We start from the raw sequence: 18,444 nt of genomic DNA on the forward strand, positions 1-18,444 counted from the left end.
TGAGGTTAGGTTACCCTGTTCCCGCCAATTCATCATGGGCGCAGCCATATTGAATACGCGGGAAACCAAGAAAGTGAGGTTAGGTTACCCTGTTCCCGCCAATTCATCATGGGCGCAGCCATATTGAATACGCGGGAAACCAAGAAAGTGAGGTTAGGTTACCCTGTTCCCGCCAATTTTTCCCGCCCTCGCCGCCATATTGGAATTCCCTCCGTCCCTCGTTTCTCCCTCACCGGACCCAACAAATCACCGATTTTACCGAAAAACAACGATTTTGACACCCCAAATCACCGATTTTTACCGAAAAAAAACACGATAATTTCGACAGAATTTGGAACATTTTCATAGGATAAGAGTGTGAGCAGGGAATTTCTCCCGCACATGAAGGGATTTCTCCAGCAAATGAGGGAATTTCTCCCTCCCATAAGAGCCCATGTTAGCGCTCGATCCGCGGGAGGTCTACTTACAATCACTTCCTGTACCCATATCTTCATGAGTAATAATACCTTTGCTAATAAACTTAATATGTTTCATAAATTTCATGAAACAAGAACAAAGTTCAACTACTCGGAATTGAAATTTGTATGATTTAACACTAATGGAGTACTGGAGTGTACCAGCAGACCTAAGTACATACATATGTAACATTATAGAACTGCGTACAAAGTTACGGTCACAGTAGAGATCTGCCTGTAGAATCCAACAAAACAAATTGGTCAAAGGAAAAGACAACTCCACTTTTTTTAAATATATCTTTATTATAGTTTCCAAAACATCAAACACACATATATTTAACATAAAACCATTTGAAATATGTAAAGGCATGTGAAGTTGCTAATGTGAGTACGTTATACATATCCATTATATTTATAGTGTTTGTTTTACTTACACTGTAAAGCACTTAGTTCAATTAAGATATACCACAACTAATTAAATAATACTACAAAATAAAATATAGTTTACAATATATAAATATACACTGTACCAAAATTAACATTTACTTATTATTATAAAGACATTTATTTCTTAATATTATAAATATAAAACTAAGGAACTCGACAAGAAATATTCAACAGATCCCTTAATTTGGGAAATAATTATTACTCAATTTTGCTAAAGAGCAATAACCTTTTATCAATTGTGACTATAGATAAATCATCCATAACTTTCACTTATCAGGCCTGAAAATCTTATCTTTCTGAGTAAGTCACCTTATATCCTGTTTGATGAATCAATTCTTTGGTGTATTGATTAAATATAATAATAACTCTCAAATCACAAATGTTATATAAACAAATAAAGCAACTATATCTTATTTAAACACAATATGAGTTTGTATGATCAACAATATTTATTATAAAATGTAGTAAAACTCAATAGGGTTTTAAATAAATATAAACTTTGTAATTATTTTACAAATTAAGATATAAAATATTGTTGTAATTACGGCTTTGTGGATTGACTCAATTGCTAATAGTGTATTTATTTATTTAATTTTAATTATCTAGACACAAAATATATATAAATAATGTGATCCATCTTAAAAATGAAAATTTTAGTTGTGACAAAAAATAATATATGTATTAAACTAAGCAAACAATAATAAACAATAGAAATGCAATGGTTCTATAAAAACATATTAAACTGCACTTACATATATAAAAGTTATGCATAAGTGAAGAATTACTTGGTTTATAGGTTTATAAATACTGTCAACACATCACAGTAGTTACATGTTCCATATAATCTTGTACCAAGTGTGTCTACAGTGCAGTCACCACTCTAACCCGTGCAGTGTTATCATACTAGGAAATTAAATGTTTATTCCACAAAAACAACATGTCATTCAATTGTACCAACATAAATGGGAACTATAGTAAAATATTCTAAAACTGTCACCTTATATTACATCATTCTTAAATGGTCATAAATGTGTTTAAACTGTCAAAAGATTTAACAAAACATCATTACTAGAGATTAAAAGAAGGAGATTCATTAAAGTTATAGACCTATCCGAATCAAGAAGTTTGTAAAACAAAAACACATAACAATTTTTTTAATGTTCGGATAATGGTAGAAATTTTAATGTCAATATCACAAAATGGAGGAAAGCAGCATCGGTCTGATCCCATCATTGTATGCTCTCTACACATTTCAGGATTATCATTTCTACAGGAAATGTGTTTACATCATATCAAGTTGTTGCAACTATTCAAGTAAATATTTAATACTAGGAAACCGAATAAAAAATAATTACTCTAATTAAGTCTTGTATCTAATTAAGTCTTTTGAATAATGAAATGTTTGTTTAATTTTAGGATTATAATTTAGTGTAATCATGCAGTTTATACAATTTTCCATTGTGTGAAAAATTAGAATTTAAAAACCTGTCAGTAAACTCATTTAACACTAAGGAATTTGAAAGATACTTTCTTTGCCTTAATAAATAGAATAAAACTAATTTTTCAGTGTGCTTCTGTAACATAACAAACAATTCTTATATATTGTTAGAATAATTTGTAAAATTGTATTTTTCACATATTTTTGTACAACCCTAAAATATATTGTGATCAATATTTTCTATCAACATCACTTTTAAGACATTATAAGAATTTTTTTTTAAGTTGCAACTTGGTGAAATTATATAGAAGACGTGTTCAGAGGATTTTCTACGTTTGAAGTTATCATGCAGGCATGACACGGAGAGTGTCAACAGCACATTTCCATGCTGACTCTCACACACAGCCTACTGCTTGGCCTCGACGACATCCTTCAGCTCGAAAGCGGCAACCTTATGTACGGAAAACATGTGACTGCGCACATGGACCTTCTGGTAGAACCGTTTGTGGCACTTGGCGCACTCGAAGCGTGGCGCTTGGCCACAGTAGAGCTTGATATGGTTGCGCAGTCCGGGCTGAGTGTTGTACGCCTTGCCACACGTTGGGCAACTGAACACTCCCGGTCGATATACTGAAACATACACAAACGTACAGACACTGTGTAATTGTTCTCCTAATATTGAAGAATACCGGCCTTAACTGCTCAAAATTGATTGTCGGCCACCAAAGTGCATTCGAACAAATTTAAATGATATCCATCTTTCTTGAGGACAATTTGTGTACTAAGCCATGTGTCAAACGAGGATAAAGAAGCTAACAATAAACTAGGTACTAGAAAGGAATGTCATATGCAAATTAATAACTCAAACTCCAGTTCATATTAACGATTTTGAAACGTATAAAAATTTTATCACATGACATGAAAGAAAAGTATAGTACATTTTGATATCTGAATGTTTGCAATTGAATTATTTTTTAAAACAATATAGGTTTTTATCTTTAGTTAATTTGGAAACGGTTCTTTTTTTAAACAGCACTAAATAGATGAAAACGTGTGTATTTCATTTATTTTTACTCATAATGTTATCTAGATTTTCTTATCAACGAAAAAAGCATTTCTGTATATTGTCTGAAACATTTGCCACTCTGTACTTTGTCATCAATAGCCTCAAAATGTGCTAAAAACTGAAAAACTCTGAATACACCTCTACAAAAAACTGATTTGTTTAGTTACAGTTGGTGCTTACATACATTATGAATGCTGTAGAAAATTTACATTATGAATAGTCATTTTCAATCTTTTTTAATCAATGTGGTCAAAATTAATATGTTCACTCAAATCCAAAAACTTAATTTACTGTACACCTTTTTAATATTTTACCAAAACAAAGTAAAATTACAAAAAAGGGTTTCTGGACAATTACTCTATGGATGCATTTGTGGAAGGAGAAGTAAAATATGTGATTATGCAGCTGATCCAAATACTTGAATATAGACATGCTCCTCAAATCTATAAATAATTTAATGGTCCAATTTAGGAATTTATGTTCACTGCAGGTTGTAGTTTTAACCTATATGAGCAATCTTAAACCTGAAAAACCTGTAGTCTTTATTTTTTATTGCAGAATTATGGAAGATTTATAATTTTAAAGATATGACTAAAACACATCCAAACCATTAATAACATTACTACTACCGTGTACACTTTTTAGTAATCAAATAAAAATGTTCAATAAGTTTGTTTTTTTTTCTTCAGAATAATCTATAAAGATATATAGGAAAACACTAAAAAAGGACTGGATGTCCATTAGTCATATATTATTAAAAGACATCTTCCCATAAGTACATGACCAAAAGTAGAACTGTAAATTAATGTGTATGAAGTTTAACATTGTTCTTACGGGCCTATACATACACGACCAACAGTTCGTTCGGCATTGTAACAAATCTGGATACGGATTTTCAACTCAACTAAAATAGTTTACATTAATTCCTGATTAATGCCAAAAACAAAATTAGCAATGAGATGCCTAGTATTACAACTTTGAACAGTTTTCTTAAAAAGCTGTTCATGACAAGAAAGAAAACATTTGGATATTAAAAGAATGTTTGTATCCTAGTATTCCAGTTTCAAACAATATACATTCTACATTAGAACTCAATACACATTATCATCAATTCTGAATTTAATTGATATACTAATAATTAAATAAACAGAGCAGGCAGGTTTACAACTTATATAATATTTTTACACTCTTACTTAATCATCATCATACAGTACGAGCCCCATGAAGACAATTAATTCTACCAACCCATATGAACATCTGAAGAAAATGCAACAGATAAATTGAATCAGCAATACCATGACGACTTACAGAGTGAGTAATTCACAATTTCAACTTATTATTTACAGTGATTGAAGCAGAAGTGGCTATACTGCAAGCAACTTAGTGCATCTACTGTTTATCAAATTTTGCCTATGTTTAAAAACTGACAATTTATTTACATTGAATGAATAGAGTTATACGTACCGTTTGAATAGTAGAAAGTCCAGTCTCCTTCGCACCTTGGAACTTTGCTGACTTATAGAAGAATGTTTTAATTTGACTAAAAATATTGTAAATAAAAACATCTGTACAGTTTTGCTAATTTACTTACAAGGCAATCTTTATTATACCCAGGTCAGGGGACTGCCATTAACTTGTTCATACTGTTCATTATTAGTACTTCAATATTTATTAAATTTTACCTGTTTTCATTAAACTATTTATAAAACTATATAAACTAAGTATCACAAATCACTCTTAATTAATAATATTTTTAAATTTAATTAAAATAACAATGTACAAATAAAAACAATTACCTTGGCATATTTTGAATGAAATAAGTAGATAACTTATTCAAGTAAGAAAAAAACTATTTTACTTTAAATGAGAACACTACTCTATTCAACGATATAACAAATATGACATAACAAATATGTCACAGCGTTACCACAATCTTACATAATTATGTTTTTATTTATCAAATTATTGTAATCCATAACTAAATAGTTACTATTATACCAATTAAAAAATATTTTACAAGTTATATAATATTTAAGTAGGAATAAAAAACTCACCAATAACAATAATAAGATGATCAAATTGTTAGGATGTTCATAACACGGAACTTCCACATCTCAAGGGTGCTAACCAATAGAAGAGAATGTTACTAAAAACCTGTTTTCTCTGCAGTACTATTATGCTTTATTTATAGAATTGAACTGTCCACAAACAATAGTTCTACATTTCTATTAGATGAACTCAATACAATATTGTTGACGTACGTGATGTCACAACGAAAAATAGCAGTGGTCCCAGAATTAACCTTAAGGAACACCTTAAGTTATATTAGTTTCTCAGACTGATATCTGACGCTAAAACGAAGTGGGACATTCTGGTTATATGAAAAACACATTCAACTTACTACTTCATAAATAAGCTAATTAATGTTTTACAACCTGAACACACCATTATGTTCGGTAAAATACGCTCCAATGTGAATAATATCATAGTTTGAATTTAATGCAGTCGTATCCTATATTATTATGAAGTAATGTCAAAACATATCCTTACTAAATAAGTATTGGTAAATAATTTGAAGTTTTAATGTTTTGGTACATATAATATTTTAATATTATAAACAAGTCTTTCACAGAGTAAGTAGTAAATAAATTCATTATGTAACTTAATAACACAGTTAAAAAACTAATAAGTATTATAAGTGTACTGCAACAAACTAAATCGTATCTAGGTATGATAATATGGCAGTGAACAATTAAAACAAAAGATTTTATACTTCATATAAGATTACTATTACATTTTTTTTATAAATATTATTTAATAAAATCAACAACTTTACTTTAACAACAACAAATAACAGTATTAAGCTTTGAAAAATAAAAAGTTTTAATTATGTACACAAATAAATATCTACAATTAAAATAGTGTACACTTACTATTGACACATTGAGCTATGTTCTTGTTTCAAATGTACAATTAACTATTATTAACTATGTAAGCTATAATTCTCAACTACGGAATGAAACCTTCACAGAAACAAATAACCTATTGTAACAGAAATGAGAAGACATAGAGGGTTTCATATAATAGGAATATACCAGCCATTTTGTAAACTTTCCTAGAGCGACAATAAATGTTTTGATTGTTTAAACCTTCAAACTGTCTAAAAAACATTAGATTGAATTTTTCCATTGCTGTTTCAACTGTTGTTATTGAACGGTAACCCCAATTCGACATGACATGACCTATACACAAACACTTTTAAAAAAGGAAAAAAATTATTATAGTATTGGCAAATAGGGACTGTGGTTGAAGACTCAGGGAGACGCCTGGCATACATGCACATCCAAAACCACAAGTGCAGGGGGTTTATGGCCAGCCTGGAAGTTTTCTATTCCGTATTATTCGCTAACATCTTACGAGTAAGCTAAGTATTGAGACTGATGAATAAGCAATACTCTGTGATAATGTCCATCAGTGTACTGTATTATAATATGTTGTTTGGTATCATTTTTGTCTTTACAATGTTTACTATCAAAATATACTAATCACTTTATGATAATGCAAATAACAAAAATCTGGTTTTGATTGTGAAAATGCTAACCTCCTATTTGTGTTTGAGGTGTGTGTGCATGGTGTGTTGGTATAAAACTACCTCGATCCAGCCACAGTCCCTATTTGTGGCAATACAATAATTTAAAATGGATCATACGTCCCTGCTTCATGAGATCCTTAACACATTGTGTGCGGCGCTGTCACTGGCGAAACACAACAGACCACTACTGTGGCAGTGACCAGTGACCTCACCACATGTGATTTGTTAATATGTATTGTAAATACTTCTAATGCACACAGGTATATATTGAATTATTATCGGTTCAATAAGTTGACATCACATAACTTGCAAGTATGTGAAGATTAAAGAGTGATTGTGTAACAGATAACAGATATTCTTTACACTGTGGTTGTACCGTGTACAGTAAACATGTGACTCCTGACATGAATCTTCTGGTAAAACCTCTTCGGACACATCATACAGGAGAACTTGGGCTGTTGTCCGCAGTAATACCGCAGATGTGCACGTAGCCCCTCCATGTTTTTGTAGACTTTCCCACAACGACCACAGTTGTTACCGTCGACCCCACAACCCTCGGGGAGTGGCAGAGCCTTCCTGCCCTTCCGTTTGCGTTTGGGCCACTCTGACTCCTCTGCTTTAACTTCAGAGAAACAGCCTAGAAGAGAAACATACTGTTAGATCCAAACAACCTTAAGCTTGAATAAAAAACACAAAACAATGATATAGTTTTTAATAAATTCAAATATTAATCAACATAAGCTTGGTTCAAATTCTTTTAACGATTCAATACTTATAATCAGTCTTATGATTAAAGTAACAGCGGTGTTTTGACACCTTACATTGGAAGCTCATGTAAGGCCTTATAAGGCTTCAGAAATCTACTGTTTCTATAATCATAAGACTTTACAATATATATTTATAAAAGGTATGTGAGAAATTGATGGAATTAACAATATCTGATGTGTGTTGTTCCTCATAAAACTTATGAGGAACTGCCCAGGCACAATTAGGGTGACTGGCATCATATCCATATAACGATTAAGAGTTGAAGTAAAATGATCTTCAGTTTTACCTTACCTTGTATTAGTTACACTGGAGGTAACTCATCAAATGCTATAAATTGACACAAGGAAAAAGTGAGCACTTGACTGCCATCTGTGCAGTGAGAGGTTAGGTGGTAAATATTTGAACGGCAACAGTCAAAGTTAAGTAGCGGAGCCCTAGCGTTGGACCTATGAAAACAATATCCGGACCTCAGCACACCTCGTCTGGATAAATAATTTATCTCCTGTGTAACTAATACAATTAAAAGTTTTACCGCATAAAAATAACATTAATCCTTTAACCCTTATTTTTAGTTGCAGAATTATGTGAGATGTCCCCAATATAAATATTAAAAACCTTAAAAATTTTTAAAGCATTTTAATTTTATTCAAAATAAGACACCTTCCATAAGGCTACATCTAAAAATGGTCTTGAAATTTAAAAAAAGTTTAACATCATTCTTATGGACCTAAAATCAAGACGGGCACCAGTATAGCTGGGCTTTAGGTTACTTACTAGCTGTTTCCCGCGGCTTCGCACGCGTCTCTTAAGCTTTGCCCGTATATTTCTTTGCCTTCAAATAGTGTTTGGATATTTTAATATACGTAACTACTGTGTTGTAATTGCAGTTTATAATGTGCAGGCGCTTTGATAACTTTTTATATCTTGCAGTACAGCCTGGTGGTTAGTTACATCAATGGGCATTGCGTATAAACCTTCTACATAGAAAAATACAAATTTTCATAGTGATCGGTCCAATAGTTTTCTGAGTCTATAAAGGACAAACACACAAACATTCATTTTTATATATTATGATTGCAGAAACAGTTTAAACAAAATTTGTCGTTTCTCTTAAGCTTACTCTATGCTTTTTAAAAACTATAAGTGTAGAGAAATTTATATATAAATATATTTTTTGTGGCATTATATATGTTTACAAAGAACAGCTGATTAAAAATTTGAAAAGACTCTTTCACTTAATAACATATGTTTGCTGCAATGCATTTCTTACGGGTATTTCTGTAACCAGTGGGGCGGAATCCTGAATCGGGAAAGGGATAAAAAGTATCCTATAACCTTCTACAGATCAAGACGAACAAATTAAAAAAAAAATTAGGCGAATCCGTCCAGCCGTTTGTGAGTGATGCTGTTACACACGAACAGTTTCATTTTTATATATATAGATAACATACCTACGAATGAAAACAGACTGGGTATTATTATAAAAGGGTGATTACAAAAGGCAACCACTAACCACAATCCCTTACTGATTTTATTGAACCAATACTGAAAAATTGTTCTCCAAATCCAATTCCCCAATGCCACTAACGTAAATCATAGTTACTACTGTAATAACATTTTAATTTCTTTAATAATGTACAAAAGTACATTGACATGGCGATAGGCATTTGAGAAAGTCTGGTTTACTTTTCATGTTTATTAGAAAAACTTATTGCCTGAGAGTTAGCGAAGCAAATTACTCATCATGAATAAAAAACTCCATTTCTGTCTGTCTGTCTGTCTGTCCACACGAACAGATCTACTCCTATAAACTTGAAATTTTGCATGGACTTAATCTCTATATGAGGAGCACTGAGGTCAATTATAATGCATGTCACCCCATGGAGTTTGGCTAAGTATTAACAAATATTTTTACACTGGTCTTATGGGTAACCATGACTGCAACAAAAAAAAACAGCAGAATAAATAAATATGTGAACAAAATCAGTATTTGAATGTTAGGTTTAGCTCCAGTTTACCTTCTTTTTGTTACAGAATCTTGTATCTGAAGTCTGAGACAGTGTCCGATACCAGACGCTGAATAAAAGGAGGGTGAATTGGAGCTAAACTAAACATTACAATTCCTACCATAGCTACGTTATGTGTGGAAAACTCTGTGGCCTCACCGTGGTTAGAGATTGTGTGAGAAACATCGTAGTGCCACTCAATTGTGCACCTGATGAGGCAATGAAAATGCCACGGTCAACTAACAATAATATGAAACTCAAACAACAAAAATTATGAATATATCGTCATGTGGGAAGATATATTGAAAAAGATTTCATCTGTAAGCATGAAACTTCATTTCTACATAGACAAGAATGAGTTGTTTTTCTTGGTGGAAGTGAGTAGGTTTTTAATGGAAAATACATTTTTTATACTTCCACATTAAATTTATTTAAAAAGCGCTTTTGCCGGTTAAGGCATCATCAGTTTGATATTGTTTACAGAAAAAACATACGTGTAAAATAGAATAAAATTTAAAACTAACTGTAAACTGTAAAAAGTATAAAAAAATGTCTTTTCCATTAAAAGAATGAGTTGAATGACTCATGCGCTTCCTCCCCACTCCTCATTGGTGACAGCTCTTATTGAGCTTCTTGTCACATGCCTATGCCCAGTCTATTTCTTTCTTTGGTTTATGGTACACACAAATTGTAAACATAAACAATAATAAATAATTAAGAAAATAATTTCCACCCACCAAAATGTGTTTAGTGAACAACAATGATTATTATACAAGACAATGATTATGATGATATCAAAGGCAATGCTTAAATAAAATAAACCATAAAAAATGAAAATAAAAAAGAATCAATACCTAAGATGTCTGAAAAAATGCAAATAATTGTGATTGTATTGTTGATAGGTGAATGGAACACAATTTTCATTAAGTAAACAAGTAAAACAATGGAGCAAGTTTACCTTGAGATAAAAAAAACTGTAATTGTAATTTGCACTGCTTTTCGATATCACATGAAAATTACAGTAAAATTATAATAAAACTTACATTGTATTCCTGAAATCGTACAGTATTTTCAATTTAATTAAATATCGAACTATCGTCCCATTTTCTGGTGATCTCCCTAAACGACCACCTCTAGAAGCCAAAAACTCTAGAAGCACTTTACTAGCTTTCAGCCCACCAATGGGATTATTCATGCAAAAGCAATGTTACTGAAGACCCAAATCATCACCCAAATAAAATTTATTCAATTATATACAAGTTTAAGTAACAGCACACTTAATTTAAAAACTTGCTGAATCTGTACTTTGGAAAGTAAAATAATTTATAACAGACTTTATACTTTTACCTAGTATATAAAAATATATTCAATATGAACACCATGATAGAATACATCAAGTGTACGAGAATGCCTATTATAGAATCAGACTGTTTATATCACCAGTACTAGAATTAAATCATTGATATCGTATGTAAAGTGCTTAATCATTGCTTGGTACTATTTTCTTTCATTAATCATGTAATTATAAAAATTAAAACCTTAATTGGAATTAAGTATTTACAAACAAATCAATGTTTGATAGTAACAAACACCTATCCAAACTTTTATTTGCCATAGTTTAGTGATACAAGAAATCAGCATCGCTACGTTTTATGTGTCTTCTGAGATAGTATAAACAAATTACTACAGTTACTAAACAGGAATGATAGTACATTTTAAACAATCTAAACTTTTATTGCCAGCATTTTAGAAAATAAGATAATGTTCAAAACTTTAAAGGACCACTAGATTTGAATATATGAATCATAAATATCCAGTTCTAACATCTATTTTCTCTTCTCTCTGTACACTGAACAGTTCCTCCATCATTGCTTCCTCTTAACTATCATTCATCTCTCTCATGAGTTTTACTAGTTCCTTCTTGCTCTGTGCCTTGTATTTATCTGTTGCAGTTTCTCGACTATCTCTTCTTCATCAGCAGCTCCTCCATTCCATCAAGGGTCAGTTGGAACTATCTGAACATCTGAAAATGTTTAACACATGTGAATAATTGTAAGTTCATACACAAATCTCATTATGTTTAATGTCAATCAAACACTTAATGGGTTTACATTGCTTTCACCCATTTATTTGCTTAAAAATCCAAATGCTTTGACAGAAAAAGAAAAATTAAAACAATGGTGCAGTTGTATTGGAATTAATACTGTGATTCAGGCGGCATGCTGTAGTTTCAACCTTTGGAACTATGCTCTCTGCCGTGAAATGATGCTTTCTTCACGTTTGTGCTCTTACATCATTGTGGAAATTTGGGCTTATGGATATGGTTTAAATTTAGTACTTTGTCAGTTCTTTGTTTAAAATTTGTTTTTGAAAATGGAAGCATTGTGAAGGAAACAGGATTATTCTGGACATTTGCCATCGTTCAGTGATACAAAAAATCAGTGATGATACATTTTGAGATTTGCAATCTGATCTCTTCTTCAGGTAAATAACTAACTTAACACATGTGTGTTCTTTAAGTAGATCAGATTGCAGATCTCGAACCGTAGTGTTACTAATTTTTTGTATCACTAAACGATTGCAAATGTCAGGAAAATCCTGTTTCTTTCAGTCCGTCAGTTTTATAACAATCTCCAGTGTTAGATTTAATGATGCCTTATTTGACGTTTTTATGAGAAATTAAACAAATTACTCCGTATATGAGTCTGCTGAATTTCTGAATAATAAACAATTTATTATTTCCAAAAGAAATTATTCTTTAATAGTGAAACACGCAAAATATTTAGTTTGAATGAAATTATTTTTTCTAAAAAGATCAATAATTTTTATTTGATGCTTTAATTGGAAAAAAAAACTAAATACCAATCTCCAGAAAATTCAAGTTAACCGGTTGTAGCATTATTTAAGAACGGTTATCCTGTAGACAAATCTCTAAACATTTGCATTTTTAAAGCATGAGTAAGGAAGTGGTTTCATATACAAAATATAGTAGAAAACTGATGCGACTCATATTAATTGAAAACACATTGTGGGAATAAACTTTTGTTTATCACTCACCCTACCTCGATTTCAAGAAGTAAAGAAATAACATACTATATTAACAAAAAATTCTCTCCGTTATTAACTTTAACACTGCTTTGCTAAACAAAATACATTGTGCAGCTAAGAGAAACATATTTTTTTCCTTTTACCACGTTTAAAAACTTACTATTTATCAGAATAAATTACGGTTGTCAAGAATAACTTATTTTTTCCTGAAATTAGAATTGTTCCATATTTTAAAGTAAATCCACAGTATTATACTTAAGCAATATTATTGAAATCTCAAATACGTGATTGTTTCTTTTAGCCATTTTACATAATTTGTCAAAATATCATCTTAAAATAAAAAAAATAGAGCTATAGGAGAGTAATACGATATATACAAAAGGAAGGAAACCTTCATAATAACTGAAATTACGTTGCTGGTGCGGCCATTAGTGGCGCATTTTGCACGGCCCCACACTTTTAGCAATAAAAGAATAACATCCTCGAGATAGTACCTAAAGTCAAGCTCAGATCACGTGGGGTGCTCAGTTCATCCAATGCAATCTGGCGTCAGGAAAGGGGCCAACCAGCCTACACAAAAAAACAATAACACATTTAAAATAAAATAAAACTAAAAATAACAGATATAATCGAAGAAGACAAGAAAGAAAAAACTTAAATAAAAGAATAAAGAAATACAAATATTGGCCAACTTACAAAATATAGAATGTAATGGAGGATATATAAGGACAATCCTTTCTTTTAGGGAAATTCATTGCTCTAGTGTATTTACCATCACACACACAAACACAACACAACTCAAATACAAAACATAAAGAATGTCTTTATTTTTAAATGTACAAACACAGCAAAATCTGAATAATCGCAAAATGTGAAAAAATAATTCAATAACGAGACACGCAAATAAGATGAGTATTGATGAACAAGACCTAGAGAACAGAGGAAAAACAACATTCAAACTTCACAATAGAGGTAGAAAACTGTTGACGAAAAAAAGAAAAAGTGCCTAATAACTCTTGAATTATCTACATATGCAGTTGGTAGTCCTACTGTGACCTCTAAAATTTATTGTACTTTTATCTCGTGAATGATGGTATCCTGATTATCCCCCTATACCCATGCCTACCCCTCAACAGATGCCAGAAATCCTTATTCCCTTGGTCCCCAAAGATTGGTGGATTATGTATTGTAGAATTACAGAATCGTGACAGCCTAAACATTCTTTCTGAAAATGAAAAACATACTATTTTAAGGAATTAAAGTGATTTTAAATCATTATAGCTAGCGGCTAATGTAAAAAATTATTCAAAAATGGTTAATACAGTAGATTACTTACCTCTGGTACATTTTGCAACAAAAATAAACAGAGATAGGAATTTTAACTATCTGAAATTTAAACAAACTCTTATAATTACAATTTCAGAGAATTCCTCAGACAAATATATATTAAGAAATTCTGGATATAAAAATAACATTAATCTCAACCAGTAACAAAGTTTAATAAACGACTTGGTATTGCACATAGTGTTGGCGGATAGGCTAGTTATCACAGAGACAATGTCCTCGGGAGGTTCTTGCAGCGCTTCAGGTGACTCTTGAGGTTGACCGGCTGGTTTGCAGCGACGTGGGCAGTACGGACACTTGAACCTCGGCTCCTGCCCGCACTCGTAGCGCCTGTGCTGCTGCAGCCCGCGCAAGTAGCGGTAGCGCTTCCCGCACTCCGGACACACGTAGCTGCCGTCACTGCGTCCCCGGTTCCCGCCCAGGCAGGGGAACCACTCTGTCAACCGTGCTGCACATTAGTCCACACATCCGGCAAATTTGTTGCTTCCAAAATATTCAGAAATCGCTATCTATATTTTTAAGTATCGACATACTCGTAAACATTACATAGCCATTTAATGGAGATGTATTGCCACTTAATGCGAACATTTTTAAAACATACCTTTGAATCTAATTGTAATGAAAATCAAAATATCTGAACTAATAGGAGGGCGGAAAAGCTATTACACCGTACATCATAAATTATGTTTTGGACAATTTCAAGTATTTATGACAATTTTAAAAAAATAACATCTGCTTGGTGCATTATCGAATTTTGTCTTTGACCGTTATTTTGGTTTGATGTGACCTTGTTTTGAAGGTAAACTTGTTTTCGTCTAACATTCATTAATTTGAAAAATTAAATCGTGCTCTCAAATTTTCCCATATGATTAATAAGTTATTTATCTTATTCCTTTGTATTTAACGTTCATTTGGTTCAATTTAAAAAGAGCACACCAGATACCATTGCACATTCTGAAGCTTATGAAAGCACGTGCTCCCACGTTTGGTGCTTGTTGCGGACGTGACGCTGCATGGAGGTTTTCTGGTGGAATCGACGTGGACAGGACGTGACAGCAGAACCGAGGAGGTTGGTTGCACTCCTGCCTGACGTGGCGCTGCAGGTTTACTGCGTGACTTGTAGCTCTTGTCACAGTGTACACATCGGAACAGGCTGGGCTGTATGTGTGAGTAGAACGGAATACCTGCACAACATCAGGTTCTCTGGTATCCAAGTCTGAGCAACTGTATTCTAATGTAAACTGAATTGTTTCAAAAGATATCTTCAAAGGCACCTTCTGTATCGAAATTCTACACCTTGTACTTTGATTTGCAAAGAAATGCCTATGGGCTATTTTAAAAATAACACTGGAGCTCTGCACAAAAATACGTAAAGTTCAGTAGCTTTTTTTATATGAAACAAATCTAACCCAAGAATGATATTTTTTAATTGTAACATGCCATTCTTGGTAACAAATACATACAATACCAATTTTGTTCCTAATTTTTTTATATTATTCTTTAATAAGGAACCAGTCAATTCCTTTTGTTACGAAAATGATTCATAAACTAAATAGAAATAGGTCCATAAATATTTACTACCTATATCATCATTTGATTCCTATGCTTATCCATACCTAGACATTGTCTTTGTCAACCGAACATATACAACACATAGAGTATGTTTTATGGTTTAAAATGTCTTGCACATTTATTTCTCCTTTAAGAGATGATCTCTAGTTGGTATCATTACAATTTATTAATTCCTTGATTAAAATAGTGTATGTGCATGTACACAAGAAGACTGACCTAGTTAATTGTACTAACTAAACAATACCCTATCCATCCAGTTAAAACTAGTCCGTTTAAACATATAATTAAATACTTGGTGATAGTGAACGAAAATTAAAACCAGCGAAATTAAGGAATATGGTGTATTATTATAAAAATAACCAACACAATAGTTTGGTTTCAAAAAAACTCTTTCCTCGGCGACGCCGGTTGTCTTGCAGTGTTGTATCCCTGAGTGAAGGCAAACTCCTCAGCTCTGTCAGGATGGGTGGTTCTCAGGTGCATTTGGAGATCTCGGTTTCGATAGCACTTCTTGGGGCAGAGTGGACAAGCCACTGTCGGCTCTTTAGAAACAGAACACTCGCTGGTGTAACGCCAACGACTGTTTGTACTTGTAGGTCTTCCCACAGCTGCACCGGTGTCCGGCCCCAGCAGGACCAAACATGTCTGCCAACTGCTGCGCACTCATCGTCCCCATTGCCAGCCCTGTGCGGTTAATACGATTAGTTGGCACCAGTGATATGTTGCTGCAGCGTAGCAGAACCATTACTAAGAGGGTAAAACAAATTATTTCAAATAGAAGTTCTCCTCCTACAATGTTCAATGAACAGTCAAAATATAGAATATTGATCATAAATAGAGTTAAACTTTTTCGGACAAATTATAAAACTTTATTTACTTAATTATAAACATTTTATAAAATCAAATCACACTCACTGCCACACGTGCCATTTCTATAGATTTTTACAAAACTAACCAGAAATTGGTGTATTGTCATGGTATTTTTTAACTTAATATAATGTGATATAAAATAAATTATTAGAAGAAATACATTAAATTAATTACATCAGACATCACATTATTACATAAAACACTTAAAACATTATAAAATAAAGAAACAGAACTGTCAAGGCACTAGTTAAAAGACTTTAATACATTAACATTAACTAGGATAAAATTAACCAAAACTATCATATAATTTCATAAAATCAAAAGGAATTTTCCATTAATAGCTCCATCCTTAATAATAATTTTGACGTAGGTTAATTTAGTAAAATTGTAAAAGCATTTTGAATTATTTATAGATTTGTGTACATATATTATATATGCACTTTATACAGACCCTTATCCAACAAAGCTAGATTATGATTAGGAAAAAGTAAGATAATTTTTATGACTGAGTGTGTGTGAATGTTCAATGTTAAATCTTTGAAAATGTAATTGGATTTTTATTAGCCTACATCAAAATGTCATAAATATACACAAGCTAAGGATGGGCAATACAATAAAATCAACTTTCAAAACAAAGGTTGGGAGCTTGTCATGGAATCAACTCCTATTACAATTGTACACAACTAACAAAACATTGTTATATAAGTTAATACTGCACAAGTAAAAACTGTTTATACTCAAGTTGGTTCATAAAGTGTGAAGTTTTATGGTTACCTTATAAAAGAGATCTAAAAAAATCACATGGCAGATGTATTTTTCAGGGGCAGTAACCTCAAACTTTGTTATTGTTTCACAAGAAGTAATATTGCAAAAACTCAGGTAAAGCAAACCACACAGCAAAAGCAGTATTTAAAAAACTCAACTCAAACTGTATGAAGACATGATAGACAATATTCCGTGTTTCAATTGAGACTTTAGTAAATAAAACATTGAATGAAACATAAAAATAAATTCATTTATTCACTAATTGATTTTTGTGTGTGTTAAAACCTATTTGTACCAACTATATTACAATTTGCCTGGGTTATTTCGTTGCCTGCATGGTTTCTTACATTAAAAATGTATTATTTTGATTTTGTCGATTTGACGAGAAGTCTATTTAAACCTATTTGAAAGTACCTTTAGAAAACATTTATAGCCAAACTTTCAATTCTGCTGTACTACAAAGTATTAGTATAAAATAAAAAAAATCAAGCCCTGGGGAACACAAAAAACCTTCGCTATTACTGTATGATTGTAAATTTGTTGGTTTTTAAGCAACAATTAATTGTTTCTCTGGAACAAAGTCAGAAAGATACGATTCAATATTTAATTTATACTCTATACTTATAGTACTAATACTAGCACCCTAGAAAAGACCCCAACCGTAACGAAAGCCAACAGGATCTATAAAAGAACTTAAATCAAAATGAGTTTTTTTTTAATTTTTTCTTAAACCTGTTATTACCAGATTAAACGGTTGTTTCCTAGGAAATTGTGAGTCTGTAACCAATTGCTCTCTCAAAAACATTTAATTCGTTTCTTAAAAAAAAACAGTTGGTGATAAATTAGAGATCTCTTTAACTGAGCCTTTTTTTATTAAAGATTTTTATTTAGGAATCTTTTGCTTGAGAATGTAACAATGCTGAAAGCTAGATTCAGAATGATTGTTGATATCTGACATCATCTTTTCCTAATAATTGTAGTTAAATAATTTAAATATTGCTCTCCACCTAATTTCATTTTTTCATTCTTTTTGTAAATTACACTTTTTTTCATAAAAATTTCCTGATTGGGTA

At 31.8% G+C, this 18,444-nt stretch overlaps 1 protein-coding gene across 1 annotated transcript; it reads right to left on the reverse strand.

Annotated features, from left to right (window-relative positions):
* Window positions 1-2,746: 2,746 nt before the first annotated feature.
* Window positions 2,747-15,173, reverse strand: LOC124371798 (zinc finger protein 62 homolog). Its single transcript, XM_046830152.1, has 4 exons — window positions 15,108-15,173; window positions 14,340-14,600; window positions 7,441-7,635; window positions 2,747-2,970 (listed from the first exon to the last, which is right to left on the reverse strand). Exons 1-4 carry the CDS (start codon window positions 15,115-15,117, stop codon window positions 2,747-2,749), a joined length of 690 nt encoding a protein of 229 aa, XP_046686108.1. The 5' UTR covers window positions 15,118-15,173.
* Window positions 15,174-18,444: the final 3,271 nt, after the last annotated feature.

Source organism: Homalodisca vitripennis, unplaced genomic scaffold (assembly GCF_021130785.1).
Source record: "Homalodisca vitripennis isolate AUS2020 unplaced genomic scaffold, UT_GWSS_2.1 ScUCBcl_2016;HRSCAF=6350, whole genome shotgun sequence".
NCBI classification, from domain to species: domain Eukaryota; kingdom Metazoa; phylum Arthropoda; class Insecta; order Hemiptera; family Cicadellidae; genus Homalodisca; species Homalodisca vitripennis.